This window comes from Eschrichtius robustus, chromosome 2, assembly GCF_028021215.1.
Source record: "Eschrichtius robustus isolate mEscRob2 chromosome 2, mEscRob2.pri, whole genome shotgun sequence".
In the NCBI taxonomy this organism is placed as follows: domain Eukaryota; kingdom Metazoa; phylum Chordata; class Mammalia; order Artiodactyla; family Eschrichtiidae; genus Eschrichtius; species Eschrichtius robustus.
This window is the reverse complement of record NC_090825.1, coordinates 57,022,962-57,043,348: the sequence shown is the minus strand read 5'-3', so window position 1 is coordinate 57,043,348 and position 20,387 is coordinate 57,022,962. Positions and strand designations below refer to the sequence as shown.

At 42.0% G+C, this 20,387-nt stretch overlaps 1 protein-coding gene across 2 annotated transcripts; it reads right to left on the bottom strand.

The window, feature by feature from the left end:
* Positions 1-830: 830 nt before the first annotated feature.
* On the bottom strand, positions 831-10,497 carry TMEM174 (transmembrane protein 174). 2 transcript variants are annotated; one of them, XM_068535497.1, is made up of 2 exons: positions 9,804-10,497; positions 831-1,297 (listed from the first exon to the last, which is right to left on the bottom strand). In XM_068535497.1, the coding sequence occupies exons 1-2, from the start codon at positions 10,430-10,432 to the stop codon at positions 1,246-1,248; spliced, it is 681 nt and encodes a 226-aa protein (XP_068391598.1). In that variant the 5' UTR covers positions 10,433-10,497; the 3' UTR covers positions 831-1,245. The 2 variants fall into 2 exon arrangements, with proteins under 2 accessions (XP_068391598.1, XP_068391597.1); XM_068535496.1 differs by lacking the exon at positions 831-1,297 and adding an exon at positions 8,761-9,613.
* Positions 10,498-20,387: the final 9,890 nt, after the last annotated feature.

Below are 20,387 nucleotides of genomic sequence, written 5' to 3'. Positions count from 1 at the left end.
ACATGAGTCAATAACTACAGCTCTGTAGAATGTGCAGTTTTTAATCAACAATATTATTATGTTTAATCCTTAGCAGGCTGTGCAATGGTCAGGTCCGGCCTGAATCCATTCCGCACCCAAGGAGCTTGGGAGAGATTTGCTTACCCCAAAGATACTCCCCTCCTGGAATCTACTGGACTTTGTGAGTAAGGCTTCTGTGTGTCTCTCCTTTATCCAGCCCCAACCTGTGATGCCCCACATAAATGGTAATAGATTCTGTATAACAGGAGAGAAGGGACTGTTGAGGGTCCATAGAAAGTTGCCTTTGCTTAGAGGATTTAAGTTACAGGTGGTTCCATGGAAAAGGTTTGATGGCCTCCTACAACTAGACTTTCAAATCCAGGCAGTTACTTACAATATTGACAATGTAGCGTGAGAGAGCCCTCAACAACTGATGTGGCTAGTTGGGGACATGAGATGTGTTAACCCATCAAAATTAAGGAGAGGGAAGTGTTTTTGTTTATTTGGGCCATTCTGGTTCAGTGAGTGTAGTGACAATGAAATTTATTCAAGAGAACTTTAAGTCACGCCCTGGAAATACCAATTAAATGACAAGCTGTCTGCTTTTCTCTCCATACCCAGAATAGTCTGTTATCCTAGTGTAGGGCCTGCAGCAGAGCTGTGAGGGCAGTGCTAGGTCCTGGAGTGAGGCGGTTTCCTCCATGGACCACAAGGGCTCTGAGCGCACGTGTACCCAGTGCCTGCTTCACTGCCTGCCAATAAGATGGTCTTCCTAAATGTTTGTTGCTCAAAGAGTTGAATGAACTTCTTTTTTTTTTTAACATCTTTATTGGAGTATCATTGCTTTACAATGTGAATGAATTTCTGAGTGCCTATAATACCAACCCTGAATAATGCTTTTTCAACATCACACCTTAAGACAGTGGTTGACATGGGAATAAAACCCAATCTTAGAAATGCCTATGAAATAATTATATAATCCGCATAAAATGGGTCCTTTGTAGCTGGTCTTGGCACATTGCCACACTTAAAAGGAGCAGAATTAGGTTCCACTATGTGGAACAGACAAACCAAAATAATAGTGACTTAAACAAGATTTCAAAGTTTATTTCTCTCTCTCAAAAAGTTCTCTTAAAAGAACTCTGATGTAGATAGTCAGGCAGCATCATAGTCATTGGGGACCCAGGCTTCTTCTATCTTTCTGTTCCATCTTTGTAACAAGTAGCCTCCATCCTCAAGGTCACCTCATGGTTCAAGGTAGCTGCTGAAGCTTCTGTGATCACATATAAGTCGTAGTCTTCAAGGAAGAAAAACAGAATGAGGAAAAAGAGAAAGTCAGAAAAGGAATTCCCCCAGCTATCTGCTTTCTAAGCAGTCTTTGAGGAAACCCCTTCCAAAAACGTCTCCTTACATCCAGTTAGCCAGAACTTAGTCATATGGCCAAACTTAGCTGCAAAGGAGGCTGGGAAGTATAGTCTTTTGCTGGGCATGTTGCCACCTCTCCCTCTCCCCCCAGTAACATATGCCAGCAGTTCTCAACATTTTTGATCTTGAAAACCTTTTATACCTGTAAAATTTACTGAGGAACCCAAAGAACTTTTGTTTATGGACTATCTATTAGTATTTACCATTTACTATACTAGAAATTAAAGCCAAAAGAGGATAAAATATTTGTTTATTCATTTAAAAATTATAATGCACATATCAAATCATCACATTATACACTTTAAATATCTTACAATTTTTTGTCAGTTATACCTCAATAAAACTGGAAAAAAATTAAAACAGCTCCAGGGCCTTCAAAAATATTAAAACATGAAAATTGCAATTATAAACCCTTTCTGTATTAAATAGCATATTTTTCCAAAGCAAAAAAAAAAAATGAGAAGTGATATTGTTTTCCATTTTTGCAAATTTGTTTATTATCTTACTTAACAGAAGACAGCCAGACTCATATCTCATATCTGCTTCTGCTTTGAATCTGTTGCCATATGTTGTTTTGGTTGAACTCTATGAAGAGAATCTGGTCTCACACAGATGTGTAGTTGGAAAATACAGAAGTATTTTACAAGCTTTTCAGGTAATTATGGATATTCTTGGATACCAGACCAAAACCCAGGTGGTAATTTCTGAAAGGCTAGTTGCAATGTGGAATCTGAAATTGTATCAATGAACATTTTGTACTCTGTTACATTAAAATCCATTGGTCTATCTTGTACACTGAGTTCATTTTTCCCACACGTGATTTTGTAATATCACGTAGTGGTCATGTGGAGAATATTCGTTCACTGAGTTGTACTGACCTTTCAAATGCTGACACATTTCATTATATAAATTTTTAGAAATTACATTTTAAAATATCAATACCGATCTCAAAAGAAAAGTCCACTTTTGGAGAAGTTGTCAAGCTCACGATGACAAATAGAAGTTTTCAAAAATTCTAATTTTCACTTGAAAGGTTGAATGTTATCATTGGCAACAAATACTGTCAGTTATTTCCCTTGAAGTGACAGGCTCACTTTGTTCAGTTTTGAGAACGTCTGCCAAATGCACGAGTGAGTAACTATGGTGCCTCCTGCCACAGGCCTTCAAGGACCACAGGGTAGGCTGGGAAGTCGGTTGGGATGTCACTTGAGCACAGGGACCAGAAAGGTGACCCCCAAGGATGAGCCCCCCCGCCATGGCCTCCAAGGGGCTCTAATGAGGCACAGACACACTCTAGCCTAAACCTGTCCTCTTTGAGCTTTGTAGACAGCACACAAAGAGATCTATTTGCCTTCTGAAAAATTCCAAGCATGTTTGTGTTGCTCCTGTTCAGGCTGTTGAGGGATCAGGGCGTCCTTCCTGGATGAGGTGGGATCAGACCAGCCCCACAGACCCCGGGGGAGGAGCCCCTGACCAATTCCAGGAGAGAAAGGGGCAGGGGGTGCTGCTGTAGCCACGATTCCCTCTCACACCCACTTGGGGTGGGGAGGGAGGGGAAGTGTGCAAAGTTAATCCCTGGAGCTCCTTCTGATGAGGAATCAGTTTACTTAGGTTGCTCTGTTTCACCTCTGAAGGTACAATGGTGGTGGCTCTTTGGTAAGTAAATGGCTGTCTGCTGTGAACAGTTTTTCAAGTGTGAAGGAGGAACCTGGGTTGAGACAAATCATCAAAGGAAGAACCCTGTGGAATCAGATTCATGACTCTGTGTGCTGCCGTTACACTGATGTTGGTCAGTGTTTTACCCCATGGGCAGAGGACTTTAGCAACAACATATATGTGTGAAAATTCTTCCACATACACAGTGAAAGCTGTGTTCTCTCCCCCAGAGACTTTGTGTGTGTGTGTCTATATAGAAGTGTTACTCATATTACATTGCATTCTGTCCACATAGATGTATGTATACATACCACGTTTGTTTCTATGTGTCTTGTGTGTGTTTACCTGTTACATGTATAAGCATCAGTGGCAATGAAAATCATTTACCCTTGGACTCAAGAAGATGAGGTTAACATTAAAAGCACATGGAGAGAGATCATTTCCTTTTCTTCTTGTATTCTAAAAATAATTCTTTGAACAGGCAATATTATGAACATGGTAAAAAAATTTATTAATTAGCATGAATTAAAGTGAAAAATAAGTCTCCCATCCTCTGCCCCAGACATGATTATTACCAGTTTTTATGTCTTCTTCAAGAGATATTCTATATATTTAAAAAAGAGTACGCACACACATACCCCTTTTTTTAAAAAAATGTGTTCTTTTATACTAATGGAAGGTTAAAACAGGAAAATCACATAGCTTCATTTCCAGCCCCTTGTGTGTAAGCACAGACTCCAGCACACATATTTGTGTCTATGATTTACACATGTGTAGGTTTTGTGCTGGGGGAAAAATTCTTTGTTATAAGAAAACTTCTGGAACCTAGAAAACTGACTTCCTTCCCAGTTCATCTGGTTATTAATCTTCCTAAAAGCGCAAGACAAATAAAATCCCCATATCTGAGAGCTTTGTGGTATCCCAGAGGCAGGTGAGAATCATTCCCATGGAATTGTCTTCACTTTCTGATTTGTCATCAGTTCTTAGGAGCAATCCAGTAAGGGTTTATTTAGTACAGCTCTCTGTTGATTTTATAACCAACTGCTGACTGCTTGGGACATAAAACTCTTGATGATTTACAAGTAGTGAGTGGGAAAGAAATCCGTAAATCACATTCAATAATAAGAAGGTGTAGGTGAACACGCACACACACACACACACACACACACACACACACACACCTTCAAAGGAAGAGTTGTAGGCATGACCAGAAAATATATTCGTTTTTAATTTGAAAATTGAGAACTCATTGGTAAGAGGCCCACAGTCAATAGCCTTAGAGAGTTTAATAGTACCAGGTGGTATTTTAATGTAGAGCAAGAGGTTTTATTTCTTAGAGGGAAGACGCTGGTTCCCACTTTTGAAATGTTCAAAGGATTTTTTATGGTCTCTGGAGTAAAAAACTTTTTTTTTTTTTCCAAAGAAGTTTCACCAACCAAGCCAGAAATACTGATGGTTATCAGTTTTCTGATATTATTGAAACTCTTGAAACTATTATGCAACAAATATTTCTCAAACACTCAAAGATTTTTTTCATGTAAATTTTTTTCTAGGACTGTGCTTAGAAAAATCTCTAATAATATGCTAAAAGTAGAAAAAAATAAGTTTCTAATTCCAGGAGAGTCCTAGAGTTTCAGGGAACTGCCAGGGAAATGTAAAGCAAAAAACCTTGAAAAACATTTTTGTTTGGAAAGTGAAATTTAGTAAATATGATTCTGCTACCATGAATAGTTTGCCAACTCTCTGCATCCAAAATATAGTATAATATAGAGAGAAATTAAGGATCCATTTAGCCAAAAGCCAATCTCATTTGGATCCTGATTTCAAACAAAACAAAGAGGTAAAAAATTAAACAGAATAGAGAAAACTGAAGACGTTGAATAATGACTAAATATTTGAAGACATTAAGGAATTATTATAAATTTTTTGGGTGTAATAATGGTGTTGTATTTTTTTGGAGTTTTTATCTTTTAAAGATACACAATGAAATGTTTTAGGATGAAATCATTTGATGGTTTGGATTTGCTTTTTAAAAATCCAGTTGGGGGATTGTGGGTGGGAGGATAAACGAAGTAAGATTGGCTGTGAGTTGAGGGTGGGTAATGGTTACATAGGGTTTCATATACTATCCTCTCTAATCTTGTACTTGTTTGAAATTTTACATAATGAGAAAAAAAAAAAGAGCTAAGTTGAACTAGAGTGGTTGTTATCTATTTGAAAAGTTCTTCGTTTATTCATTTCGCATTTGTTATTCACCAGGAACCGAGCATCTGTAGAGGGCTTTGCGCGAGGCCCTTGGTGACCGTCCAGGGGTGTGAGTGGCATCTGCAGACAGTGCCTGCTTGTGACAGGCGGGGACCCTACTGAGAGCTAGGCTGGCCGCCCCCTTCTCTCGGTTGGTAAGAAGGTGTCTATCCCAGGACCACTGTGAGGCACTCTGTTTGGGGGAGAAACACCAGCCCCCTGGGGGTGTGGACCTTCAGCTCTTCCCCACTCCACTGACCGGATAGTAAACAAGGCCAACGCCAAACCCCAGAGGGCTGAAGCTGAAAACAGCCACCCAAGGCCAGCTCATCACAAACAAGCGGTTTATTTTTATACTGTACACCCCGCCCCCCAAAAAAGTGGGGGGGAGCACTTAAAGGGCTGTTTTGGAGCAGAGCCACTTGCTGCATTTGAAACTTAGACCCGTGCCTGGTTCAGTGGAGCGAAAGGGAAAACGATTGCCATCCCTGCAGGATACCTACCTCCCAGGGCCCTGCGGAGGGCGTGGCGAGACCCACACTGCACGAGAGATCAGCCCGAGAGGAGAAAGAAGTCTAAGAGCTTTGTGAAAGTTTCTTCCCTTTGGTGCCTGGGCCTCATTACCCAGGCTTGGAGGGTCCGCTCCTGTCCTATCAATGTTGCCAGCTGTCATCAGTGCCTCCAGACCAGAGGCCCAACCCAAACTGGCTCCCGAGAGATGTTAACATTTAGTTCTTAAGACACCCGTCCCCTTTGATTAACAAGACCTTTTGGCTTTGTTCTGAATGATGTGTAGATTGCCAGAGCATGCCCAGCCATGGCACCCCAGTGAAGACTGAGGCTAGAGGAGAGGGATGTCTCCTGGTGCTCCGGTCACTGACATCTGGACTTTACCAGCAAGGTCAGTATCACACCCTGTGTGCCTCTGGGTCTTGCCCTAACCAGGAAGTGTTCAGAATCAGATCACAGCTCCCTCTTCATTAAAACTCTTCAATGACTTCCCAATTGCTCTGCAGACACATACTAAGATATTTAACAAGGCTGACGGTGGCCCATGGGTTCTGGCCTGGACACTGGACCTTTCAGCATGTGCCTAAAGCTAGGGCCACATTCCACACCAGGAATCTCAGGGTGGATGGCACAGCTGGGACCAGACAGACCCCAATTCACTCTCCCCAGATCACAGCCCTCCATTCAGCCCTGATAAGATACTGAGAGAGAGAATGAGAAAAGGCAAATATCCAGACAACAAACCTGAAACTCTGCCAGAAGTGTGTCCCCGCTGGTCAAAGAGACCAGCGAAGACCTGGCGTCAGAGTCCAGGGGCCAGTTGGTGGGCTTCCCATTATGTTGGCCCCTGCAACCCCAAAAGGAAAACAGAAAGAGAGCATGGTGGGGTTGCTTCGAAGCCAGAGAGCTGGTGGATATAATTTCCCAGGTGCTGGAAGGCAGCTCTGTTTGAGGGCTGTAGCGGCAGCAAAATCGAAAGGTTTACACAGCCGCTCCTCCTCCTCCTCTTTGTCTAGTGTCAGCTACTGTTCCTTTAGCTCCGGCCTCAGAGGTCCAGGGAGTCCGATGTCATGGCTGTCCATGTAACGGTGCTCCCGGGGTTATACAGGGCAGTGGTCCTGACTTCACTTTCCCAAGTCAGCTCTGCTGACCCTCCCGACTAGTCCAAATCGCTCTTACGGCTCCAGGACCCCTCTTGGGTGTCAGGGGATAAGTGATCAGTAGCTGTCTCTCTCTCTAGACTAGCCGTAGCTGCTTTTCTATGGGTTCGTTTTTCCAATGTTATATCCCCACTTGATGGCCCGGGTCCTGACACAGAGGATGTGCTCAATAAATAAGTGCTGAATTCCTATTTTCTGAGCCCCACCTCCCACCTTGAGCTGTCAGCTCTGGTGCACTGTCTCCAGAAGCATAAATTACCTCTGTGTTAGCACTTTGCCTTGGAACAGGGACAGCTGGTGCTGAATGATGGCAGCCTAGAGCTAAAAAGCCCCCAAGGCCACTTCCCTGCACATCGGACTCCAGGCCTCACTGAGACAAAGTGGCTGTCCCACCGGCCCACCTTCCACACATGGATGTCCTTTCTTAACATCTCTTTCCCTTTTGAACTACCCTTGATGCTCATTGGAACCCAAATCCAGGAATATAAAGTTATGCGGTGGGCGAGGATGAGGAGGGAGAGGGATGAGGGAGGCAGGTGTGTAGGCATTGTTGGTGGGCATGCCACTGGTGGTGCTCAACTATGTCCCTGTCACCTGACGTCCTCCCTGAACTGATGGCCCTTAGCCAGGAGTCCAGTATTTCATGAATATGCTGAGCAAAAAGCTATTTTCTGTTAACTGAATCATATTTTTCCATCACCTGCTATCACTGAACATGAAAATGATTTCTCATACAAAGAGATTTCGTCCCTAGTGAGAGAGTGGCATGGACATTTATACACTACCAAATATAAAATAGATAACTAGTGAGAAGCAGCCGCATAGCACAGGGAGATCAGCTCAGTGCTTTGTGACCACCTGGAGGGGTGGGATAGGGAGGGTGGGAGGGAGACACAAGAGGGTGGAGACATGGGGATGTATGTATATGTATAGCTGATTCACTTTGTTATACAGCAGAAAGTAACACACCATTGTAAAGCAATTTTGCTCCAATAAAGATGTTAAAAAAATAAAGTACAATATAGATACAAAAAAAAAGTAGCAATGACCATTAAAGGAGAGTGTGTTACAGTATTGTAAGTCAACTACACTCCAATATAAAATAAAAATTAAATTAAAAAAAAGGAGATTTCATCCCTAAGATATAATACAAATCACAATAATAATATACCAAGCTTATGTTAATCATATCCTTGGACAACTAGATGCTTCTGATAAAGGTTAGTAAAAATCACTCCATATGCAAACACAGCACCAAAACTCTAAAGGATTGCTAAATCCTGGTCTTCCTTTGGAATGAGCCACCCACCCTTACCTTGAGTGGCCGACCTTTGTAGCCTATGGAAAATACTTTCTTTTAAACTCTGATGGTTTTATCTGTCTCTTCTAAAGCCTGTGAATCTGTTCTGGTTGTTAATTACACAGTCCAGATTCTGGGAGATTAAGGGCACCAAAGTTGTTTTATAAAGAAGGTGAGCTTATCTTGACCATAGAGATTGTTTCCATGACATGATTTTCCAGGTGTTGACACAGCAGCTCTATTCTGTCTAATTTAACAGATCTCATCTACGTGTAGGGAGGTGCTCGTGTTCTGTTGGCCACTGGGTCCAGCACTAATCCCATGTTGGGGTGGGCACCTCAAGCTTCAGCCTTGCGAGAGAGAACATCGACAGCTGAGAGCCGCTGTGATGTGTCTCTCTGTGGTAACTTAAGGATTTATTGACATCATAGTCCTATGATTTTTTTTTTATTAATTTTTATTGGAGTATGGTTGCTTTACAATGTTGTGTTAGCCTCCACTGCACAACAAAATGAATCAGCCATACACATACAGATATCCCCTTGCTTTTGGACTTCCCTCCCATTTAGGTTACCACAGTGCATTAGGTAGGGTTCCCTGTGCTATACAGTATGTTCCCAACAGTTGTCTATTTTATTAGCCAGCTATCTAATACTGTTCTAACAGAAGACATTATTTTCTTGCATTTAATTCATTTATTTTTGCAGCCTTTGAGATGCCAGAGTCCTCAAGGGACACCAGATGGCAACCGAGTTCTTATACATATGAAGATCCCCAGCTGAGAACAGGAACTGGGAAATCTCCATTTGAGCCCGTTTTCTATTCCCTGCTTCCTTCCCCTACCCCCATTCTCACTACTGTGGAAACTCCCAAAGTCACAGCAGTAGTGATTTTTCCCTTGGCTACTGGAGCTCAAATTAAGACACCAGTGCGTTCCAGTGGGAAAGGGGTGGGTGGTGAATAAACAGGTGAAGTTCCTGATCCTGAACCATATCCAGGGGATTTCTAGCTCGACCGGAAGGGCATATCCCCACCCTAGACTAATTTTTAACAGTCAGAGAGAGTCTACCTCCCACTTCCCCCTTCCCCGCCTCGAATGGTATCTGTCAGGCTTCCTGGGCTGCTCTGTTGTCTAACTTCTGAAGGTCACAGCATAGAACACTTCAGTTGTCAGCAAAAATCTAAAACTCTGTGCCCTCAGCCGCATAGTCTCTAGCGAGGGAGGGAGCATATTTCCTCATAGGGGGGAGGAGAGAAGCAGGCAGAGTCCTCATCTCCCAGCTGTGTCTCTTCTAGCTGCTCAGCATCAGGGCTGGTCCTGAAACGGGAGCAGAAAGCACAAGATGCATTACAGCCCACAGCACCACTCTCAGAACCAATGCCACCATCCTGGCAACGGGCCACACGGAGATCTGCAGTCTCCCACCACCTTCCTTACAGACCAAACGCAGCCATAGACTGTGACTGCCACAGCTGGAAGGGGAGCATCCCCAAGGCACTCATCCTACCTGTCATTTCCACCGCCCACGAAGGAAGGGTAGTCCTGGTCATCAACAAAGGCAGCATTCTCTGGAGGGTAGATGGTGTAGTACTGAGGAGGGCTTGGCATGGTGGCCACCATCCCTCCAGATGGTATGAGGCCACACGGGTTCACCACTGGCTGCAGGTAGGTGGTGTTCATCCCCATGGGCTCTTGAGAGCCATAAGGAGGAGGGATATACTGCACCACGGTGGCCCCATGGAAGGTGATGGGTTGGTTGATACCAGTGAAAACAAACGATTGTCCTCCTGCCAACTGCTCTGAGTCCGGGAGCCTCTCCTCACTTTCTTTGCACAATTGGCAAGAGAACATTTTGAACTTGCAGACGGCAATCAGGATGAATGTCACCCCCACTGACAGCAGGATGGGCCCAAGGAGCTGGGTCCATTCAAAGTGGGAGACTCCTTGGTGTTTGATCCAGCCCATGATGGTGAATGTGATCCCCACCAGTCCCAGGAAGATGCCTGAGAAGAGCAAGGTGGCCCCCGCCTTGTCGTCATCCGACACCTGGATGTCAGCAGTACTGGGTGTGTAAGGAGTGACCGAAAACACGTTGAGAGGGAAATCTTCCATGCGGCCACGGCCCTGCTCCATCATCCTTACACTTCTTCACGGGGAAAGAGGTTGTGAGAGCTCCTGAGAGCAGAGCAAAGGGATCCCAGTTTCAGATTAGTTATGGAAGAACTTTGGGCTTCTGTGGTTAACAGAGTAGAACATGCAGAGCCCTGAACTTTGTTTAGAAGAATAAAGGTCTGAGAAATGAGGCTTGAATCTTTCTCATATATTGTCAACAATTGGAGGCCTCTGATTTGCAATTCAGTGACAAGCTCTCTCTCTCTTCCCATTCATTCACTCATTCAGAAAGTTTTTACTGAGCCCATCTTATGTGCCAGGCAGTACTTTTTTAGATGTGTCAGGTGCTGCTCCAAGGCTCTGTTTGCATCCTACCCAAACCAAGATTGTAGAAATAGCAGAGGACCCCCCCCTCCCAGGGCCTCTGGTTGTGCAGGGGCCCTTGATGTGTCCACCACATGCTCAGGAATCTAACCCAACTTTCCTGCTGGGTCAGCTCACTAGAAATAGACAGAGACCTCTTTCATGACTGTCTGTTTTCCTTCCCACCCCAGGAATCTCTAGTTGTGATGACACTTAAACTTTCATAGCAACTCTCACGAAGCTCTGAGGTCCTGCTCTTTCCTGGCCAGCTCCAAGTGCCTTTGCTTTCAGCATTAGGGGAACAATTCCAGCTATGGGAGAGGAAGGACACCCTAGAGGCCTTTCCATGCACCACGTCATTGGCAGAGCATCAGGTATGACCTGGGGTCTCAGGGACACGCACTTCAGACCCTGGCTCGGTAGTGGCAGCTCAGCCCCCAGTTTCCATCGTGAAGTAAACAGCTGGATTTCCAAGTCTGCTGTGTTTTGCAACCAAACCCAAGCTGATTTCAAGAAGAAAACTTGCCCTTCAATGACATGATCTGTCATTCATTCATAACTACAGAACTTCAGAAGGGCCCCAACCAATTTCGTCCTCCACAGAATAGTAACTGTAGCCCTGTAACTTTCCTAGACAGATCTTCTCCAAACAGATGTGTCTCTTCAGGGGTTAAATATTATATCAGCTCCCTTCCGCAGGCATGAGCTCAAGGTCCAGGAAGAGTTGCCCTCTTGCCCTAGGGCAGGGCTTCCCAAACTTGCCTGATGATAAAAATCACCTGGGCCACTTTTTTTAAATGGCAACATGTGAGTTCCCAACTCAGCTCAACAGAACCAACATTTCCAAGGGAGAGTAAGTGCCCCAGGTGGTTCTTATCATCAGAAATCTTTGGAAACCCTACGTTTGTTTATCCCAAGTGCTCCTGGGAAACCAGGGGACTTTTTTTCCCCACCAAAATACCTCTCCCTGCTACAGGACAAGGCTTGTGATCTTCAACTTCACTGCCAAACAGAAGGGAAAGCAAGCAGGGGACCCCCTCAGGTATCTCCCCATGCGTGTCCTCCAGCAGCAAGGATGGAGTGGTGTTGCGATAGGAGTGGTCTGCCCCTTTTCCCACTGGGATAGATCAGAGATCCAGGAGAGCCAACTTTTCTCTTTAATCATAAAGATTCTGGTCAGCTAGCCTGACATTCTTTTCAGGCTCTTAACCCTTGAGTTAACAGTTGAAACAGTCCCTGGCATTTAGAAAGAGCTAGGCTCTCAAAATTGTTCTTCTAAACCACTCAGTTTATGTTTCCCATTTGTCTTTAGCTACATCCACTTGCAATTACGACAACTGGAAACACTGAAAGAGCAGGGGAGAGAGATCACCTTCCTCTAAACAGCTCGTGAATCCAAAACTGGAATGGCTTTCAGAGCAGACTGGTGAGGAAATTCTAGTTATACTTCCTTTTTATTTTATTTTATTTTATTTATATTTTATTGAGGCATAGTTGATTTATAATATTATATTAGTTTCAGGTGTACAACAAAGTGATTCAAAATTTTACAGATTATACTCCATTTAAAGTCATTATAAAATATTGGCTATATTCCCTCTGCTGTACAATATATCCATGTAGCTTATTTATTTAATACACAGTAGTTTGTACCTCTTAATCCCCTTCCTGTGTCTTGTCCCTCCCCGCTTTCCCTCTCCCTACTGGTAACCACTGGTTTGTTCTCTATATCTGTGAGTCTGTTTCTGTTATTCATTCATTTGTTTTATTTTTTAGATTCCACATATAAATGATAGCATACAATATTTGTCTTTCTCTGTCTGACTTATTTCACTAAGCATAATACCCTCCAACTCCATCCATGTTGCTGCAAATGGCAAAATTTCATTCTTTTTTATGGCTGGGTAATATTCCATTGTATGTATGTATACCACATCTTCTTTATCTATTGATCTATTCATGAACACTTAGGTTGCTTCTATATCTTGGCTATTGCAAATAATGCTGCTCTGAACATTGGGGTGCATGTATCTTTTTTATTGAAGTATAGTTGATTTACAATGTTGTGTTAGTTTCAAGTGTACAGCAAAGTGATTTAGTTATATACATATATGTGTATATATTTTCAGATTATTTTCCATTATAGGTTATTACAAGATATTGAATAGTGTTGCCTGGGCTATACAGTAAATCCTTGTTGCTTATTTTATGTATAGAAGTTTGTATCTGTTAACCTCATACTCCTAATTTATCCCTCTCCCTCCGCCCCGCACCTTCCTCTTTGGTAACCGTAAGTTTGTTTTCTATGTCTGTGAGTCTGTTTCTGTTTTGTGCATGTGTCTTTTTGAATTAGTGTTTTCATTTTCTCTGGATATATACCCAAAGAATTGCTGGGTCATATGGTAGTTCTATTTTTAGTTTTTTGAGGAACCTCTATCCTGTTTCCACAGTGGCTGCACCAGTTTACATTCCCACCAACAGTGTACAAGGGTTCCCTTTTCTTCACATCCTCATTAACATTTGTTATTTGTGTTCTTTTTGATGGTAGCCATCCTGACAGCTGTGAGGTGATATCTCATTGTGGTTTTAATTTGCATTTCTCTGATGATTAGTGATGTTGAGCATATTTTCATGTGCCGATTGGCCAGGTGGTCATTTGGAAAAAATGTCTACTTAGGTCTTCAGCCCATTTTTCTATTGGGTTGTTTGTTTTTTTGATATTAAGTTATATGAGCCATTTATATATTTTGGATATTAACCCTTTATTGGTCATATCATTTGCAAATATTTCCTCCCATTCAGTAGGTTGTCTTTTTGTTTTGTCAATGGTTTCCTTTGCTGTGCAAAAGCTTTTAAGTACCGTTTGTATATTTTTGTTTCCTTTGTCTTAGGAGACAGATTCAAAAAAAACTATTACTGTGATTTATGTCAAAGAGTGCTCTGCCTATGTTTTCTTCTAGGAATTTTGTGGTTTCTGATCTTATATTTTGCTCTTTAATCTATTTTGAGTTTATTTTTGTATAAGGTGTGAGAAAATGTTCTGATTTCATTGTTTTACATGTAGCTGTCCAGTTTCTCAGCACCACTTATTGAAGAAAATATCTTTTCCCCATTGTATATTCTTGCCTCCTTTGTCACAGATTAATTGACCATAAGTGTGTGGATTTATTTCTGGGCTGTTTATTCTGTTCCATTGCTCTATGTGTTTTTGTGCCAGTACCATACTATTTTGATGACTATAGCTTTGTAGTATAGTCTGAAGTTAGGGAGCATGATACCTTCAGCTCTGTACTTCTTTCTCAAAATTATTTTTTCTATTCAGGGTTTTTTGTGCTACCATACAAGTTTTAAAATTATTTGTTCTAGTTCTAGGAAAAAGGCCATTGGCATTTTGATAGGGATTGAATTGAATCTGTAGATTGCCTTGGTAGTATAGTCATTTTAACAATATTTATTCTTCCAATCCATGAACACGGAATATCTTTCTATTTGTGTTGTCTTCCATTTCTTTCATCAGTGTCTCATAGTTTTCTGAATATAGGTCTTTTACCTCCTTAGTTAGATTTATTCCTAGGTATTTTATTCTATTTAATGCAATTGTAAATCCTTAATTTCTCTTTCTCATAGTTTGTACTTAGAGTATAGAAATGCAACAGATTTCTGTATATTTATTTTGTATACTGCAACTTTACCAAATTCATCAGTGAGCTCTAGTAGTTTTTTGGTGGTGTCTTTTGGATTTTATATGTATAGTATCATGTCATCTGCAAAGAGCAACAGTTTTACTTCTTCTTTTCCAATTTGGATTCCTTTTATTTCTTTTTCTTATCTGATTGTTATGGCTAGAACTTCCAGTACTATGTTGAATAAAAGTGGCAAGAGTGGGCATCCTTGTCTTGTTCCTTATCTTAGAGGAAATGCTTTCAGCTTTTCACTGTTGAGAATGATGTTAGCTGTGGGCTTGTCATATGTGGCCTTTATTACATTGAGGTATGTTCCCTCTGTACCCATTTTGTGGAGAGTTTTCATAATAAATCGGGGTTGAATTTTGTCAAAAGCTTTTTCTGCATCTATTGAGATGATCACATTATTTTTAGTCTTCAATTTGTTAATATGGTGTATCACCTTGATTGATTTGCAAATCTTGAACCATCCTTGCATCCCTGGGATAAATCTCATTTGATCATGGTGTATGGTCCTTTAATATATTGTTGGATTGAGTTTGCTAATATTTTGTTGAGGATATTTGCATGTATGTTCATAGTGATATTGGCCTGTAATTTTCTTTTTTTGTGCTATCTTTGGTATCAGGGTAATGCTGGCCTTGTAGAATGAGTTTAGGAGCATTCTTTCCTCTGCAAATTTTTGGAATAGTTTGAGAGGGATAGGTGTTAACTTTTCTCTAAGTGTTTGGTAGAGTTCATCTATGAAGCCGTCTGGTACTGGACTTTTGTTTGTTGGGAGCTTTTTTATTATTATTATTCCATATTAAGTTGCATTGCTGGTGATTTGTTTGTTCATATTTTCTATTTCTTCCTGGTTCAATGTTGGGAGATTGTACATTTCTAGGGATTTTCCCAGTTCTTCTAGGTTGTCCATTTTCTTGGTATATAGCTGTTCAAAGTAAGCTCTTATGATCCTTTGTATTTCTGTGGTGTCAGTTGTAACTTCTCCTTTTTCATTTTTGATTTCACTGATTTGGACCCTCTCTGTTTTTTTCTTGATGAGTCTGGCTAAAGGTTTATCAATTTTGCTTATGTTTTCAAAGAATCAACTGTTAGTTTCTTTCTTTCTTTCTTTCTTTTTCTTTCTTTCTTTCTTTCTTTCTTTCTTTCTTTCTTTCTGTCTTTCTTTCTTTCTGTCTTTCTGTCTTTCTTTGTCTCTATTTCATTTATTTCTGCTCTGATCTTTATGATTTTTTTTTTCCTTCTACTAACTTCTGGTTTTGTTTGTTCTTCTTTTTCTAGTTCCTTTAAGTGTAAGATTAGGTTGTTTATTTGATATTTGTTTCCTGAGTAGGCATGTATCACTATAAACTTTCCTCTTATAACTGCTTTTGCTGCATCCCATAGATTTTTGATCATTGTGTTTTCATTTTCATTTGTCTCCAGGTATTTTTAAATTTCTTCTTTGATTTCTTCAGTGATCCATTTGTTGTTTAGTAGCATATTGTTTAGCCTCCAAGTGTTTGTGTTTTTGCAGTTTTTTTCTTGTAGTTGATTTCTAGTCTCATAGCATTGTTGTTGGAAAAGATGCTTCATATGATTTCAGTTTTCTTAAATTTACTGATACTTTTTTTTGTGGTCTAGCACGTGATCTATCCTGGAAGAATGTTCCATGTGCACTTGAAAAGAACGTGTATTCTGCTGCTTTTGAATGGAATGTTCTATCAATTAAGTCCCTCTGGTCTAATGTGTCATTTAAGGCCAATGTTTCCTTGTTGATTTTCTGTCTGGATGATGTGTCCATTGATGTAAATGGTGTGTTAAAATCTTCTATTATTATTGTGTTACTGTCAATTTCTCCCTTTATATCTGTTAATGTTTGCTTTATGTATTTATGTGCTCCTGTGTTGGATGCCTATATATTTACAATTGTTATATCGTCTTCTTAGATTGATCTCTTGATCATTACATAATGTTCTTCTTTGTATCTTGTGATAGTCTTGTTTTAAAGTTTATTTTGCCTGATATAAGTATTGCTACCCCAGCTTTCTTTTGATTTCTATTGCATGGAATACCTTTTTCTATTCCCTCACTTTCAGTCTGTGTGTGTCTTTAGATCTGAAGTGAGTCTTTTGTAGAGTCACTATATATATGGGTATATATGTATATGTATATGTGGGTCTTGTTTTTATATCCATTCAGCCACTCTCTGTTTTTTGATTGGAGCATTTAGTCTATTTACATTTAAAGTAATTATTGATAGGTATGTACTTATTGCCATTTTGTTAATTTTGGGGGATTGCTTTTATAGTTCTTTTTTGTTCTCTTCTTCTTTTGTTTTTCCCTTGTGATTTGATGACTATATTTAGTGTTATGTTTGGATTCCTCTCTCTTTTTTGTGTGTGTATTTATTATAGATTTTTGGTTTGTGGTTACCATGAGGTTTATATATAGCAATCTCTTTCTAGATTGATGGATGGATGGTTGGATGGATAGATAGATAGATAGATACAGATATGATTATTTTAAGTTGCTGATCCCTTAATTTCAAACACATTTTAACAATTCTGCATTTTTACTCCCCCCCATGATTACTGGTTTTGACATATTTTGCATCTTTTTGTTTTCTGTATCCCTTAACTACTTATTACAGACATAGACAAGTTTACTACTTTTGTCTTTTAACCTTCCTACTAGCTCTGTACATGGTTGATTTACCACCTTCACTGTATATTTGCCTTTACCAGTGAGCTTTTTCCTTTTGTAATTTTCATGTTACTAGTTGTGGCCTTTTCTTTTTCACTTAGAGAACTCCCTTTAATACTCCTTGCAAAGCTGATTTGGTGGTAATGAACTCTTTAAGCTTTTGCTTCTATGTAAAACCTTTGATCTCTCCATTAAATCTGAATGAAAGCCTTGCTAGATAGAGTATTCTTGGTTGTAGGTTTTCCCCTTTCATCACTTTAAATATATTGTGTCAGTTCCCTCTGGCCTGCACAGTTTCTACTGAAAAGTCAGCTGATAGACTTATGGGCATTCCCTTGTACATAACTTGTTGCTTTTTCCTTGCTGCTTTTAATATTCTCTATTTATCTTTACTTTTTGCTACTTTAATTACAATGTGTCTTGGTGTGGTCTCGTTGGGGTTGATCCTATTGGGAATTCTTTGTGATTCCTGGACCTGAATGTCTGTTTCCTTTCCCAGGTTAGGGAAGTTTTCAGCTATTAAGATATGATGTTTTCAAATATGTTCTCTGCCCCTTTCGCTCTCTCTTCTCCTTCTGGGACCCCTATAATGTGAAAGTTAGTATGCTTGATGTTGTCTCAGAAGACTCTTATGCTTTCTTTATTTCTTTTTATTCTTTTTTCTGTGATTTCCACTACTCTGTGTTCCAGCTCACTGATCCTTTCCTCTGTATCATTTAATTTATTGTTGATTCCTTCTAATGTATATTTCATTTCAGTTATTGTATTCTTAGGCTCTATTTTCTTCTTCTTTATACTTTCTAATGCTTTGTAAAACTTCTCACTGTGTTCATCCATTCTTCTCCCAAGTTCTTTGATCATCTTTATGATCATTACCTTGAACTCTTTATTGGATAGATTGCCTATCTCCACTTCACCTAGTTCTTCTTCTGGGGTTTTATCTTGTTCCTTCATTTGGAACATATTCCTCTGTTGTCTCATTTTTCCTAACTTTCTGTTTTTATTTCTACGTATGTGGTAGGTCGGTTACATTTCCTGACATTGGAGAAGTGGCCTTTTGTAAGAGACATCCTACGCAACCCAGCCGTGCACTTCCCTCTTGTCGCCAAAGCTATATGCTCTAGGGGTGCTCTGTATGTGGGCTGCCGGGGTCCTTCCTTTGTGGTGGCTGACTACAGTCTGGTAGGTGTGGCTGGCCTCCAGTCTGTTCAGTTGCCAGGCCCTGCTTTGTGCAGAGGCTGCCAGCTGCTGGTTAGTGGAGCCAGATCACAAGGTGACTGGCTGTGAACTCCAGGAGGTCCCAGGGCTAGTTTTGGTTCACTGGTGGGCAGAGCCAGGTTCTGGGGTGGGTAATTGTGAGGCCAGGATTTCCCGATCTAGTGTCAGCCTGTTGGTGGGTGGGGCCAGTTCCTGACACAGTTGGCTATGGGTGTCCCAAAGTTGATAATGGCCCACTTGTGAGTGGGGCTAGATCTCAGGATGGCTGGATGAGGAGTCCAAGGTATCTCAGAGCTGGTGTTGGCCTGCTGGTGGGTGGGACAGGGACCTGAGTTGTCCTAGAGCTGGAATTGGCCTGCTGCTGGACAGAGCCAGGGCTGAAGGGGTGCTGGGGCTGGTGTTGGCCTGCTGGTGTGTTGGCTGAGTCCTGCAGTTGTCCTGAAGCCAGTGTCCACTTGCTGGTAGGTGGGGTTGGGGTCCAGGTGTTCCTGGGACTGGTGCCTACCCACCAGTGGGTGAAGCCAGGTGCTGAGGCTAGTGGCAGCCCACTGGCAGATTCTGGCCCTAGAATCTCTGGTTGCAGGGCCCAGGAGTCTCAGAGCTGGTGTCAGACCATTGGTGGGTGAGGCTGATTCCTGACACAGCTGGCTGTGGTGTCCAGGTTGTCCTGAAGCTTGTGTCAGCCCACTGGTGAGTGGGGCCAGATCCCAGGGCAGCTGGCTGAGGGGTCCAAGGTGTCTTGAGCTTGTGTAGGGCAGCTGATGGGCAGGGTTGGGGCTCAGAAGGTCCTGGGGCTGGTTCTGGCTTGCTGGTGGGTAGGCTGGGTCCTGCCATGGCAGGCTGCAGGGCTGTGGTTATCCTGGAGCTGGTCACTGCCCACTGGTGGGTGAGGCTGGTCCCAAGTTAGATCCAGCTCACGGATGGGCAGGACTGGGGCCCAAGGGGTCCTGGGAATGGTGCCTGCCCACTGGGTCCTGGGGTCTCTGGGTGTAGGACCCTGGGGGTCCTGGGTCTAGTGCCTGTGCAGTGATATGTGAGGCCAAGCTGTGGGCCCTCCAGTAGACAGGGCTGTGTCCAGGGGTGGCTGTGTGTTCAGAGAGTCTTAAGGCTGCCTGCCTGCTGGCAGGTGGGGCTGTGCTTGGCCTGAGGCATCCCAGTACTGGTGCCTACAAGTTGGTAGGCAGTGGTGGGACTGGGTCCTGAGGCTAACAAGCTAGAGGGAGGATTACAAAATGGAACTTGCCAGTGCCAGTGTCCACAAGCTCCCCAAAATAGCTCCTGTCGGTGTCTATGTCCCCAGGGTGAGCTCCAGTTGCCTCCTGCCTCTCCAGGAGACTCTCCAAGGTCAGCAGGTGGGTTTGACCTAGATTCCTTTCAAATTACTGTTTCTGCCCTGGGTCTCAGAGTGTGTGAAATTTTGTGTGTGCCCTGTAAGAGTGGAGTCTCTACACAGCCCTCTGGGTCTCCCAATAGTAAGCCCCCCTGGTCTTCAAAGCCAAACGTTCTGAGGACTTGTCTTCCCCAGGCAGGACTCCCAGGTTGAGGAGCCCAGTGCGGAGTTGAGACCCCTCACTCCTTGGGGAGAACCTCTGCAATCGTAATTATTCTCTCATTTGTGGGTCACCAACCTGGGGGCATATGTCTTGACTATACCGTGACTCTGCCCCTCCTACATGTCTCGCTGTGGTTCTTTCTTTATACCTTTAGTTGTAGAAGATCTTTTCTGGTAGATTCCAGTCTTTCTCACCAATACTTGCTCTGTAAATAGCTGTAACTTTGGTGTGCCATGAGAGTAGGTAAGCTGAGTGTCTTCCTATTCTACCATCTTGTCTAAGCTCTCAATTCAGATCCCTCCACTTACACTTTCAAGGTCACCTTGACTCTGCCTCTCTCCCTAAAAACTCAAATTCTGTATATATATAGTAAATACCAATTTTTAAAAAAGCTAACAAGCTGAATTCAGTAGCATATTAAAAGTATTATACACCATGACCAACTGGGATTTATCCCTGGAATGCAAGAATGGT

Excerpts from the sequence above, each read along its gene's own strand:
- TMEM174 (XM_068535496.1), bottom strand. The coding sequence starts at position 10,432 with ATGATGGAGCAGGGCCGTGGCCGCATGGAAGATTTCCCTCTCAACGTG. Across the intron at positions 9,614-9,803 it reads GTGGGCGGTGGAAATGACAG|GACCAGCCCTGATGCTGAGC; the intron begins GTAGGATGAGTG and ends CTCCCGTTTCAG.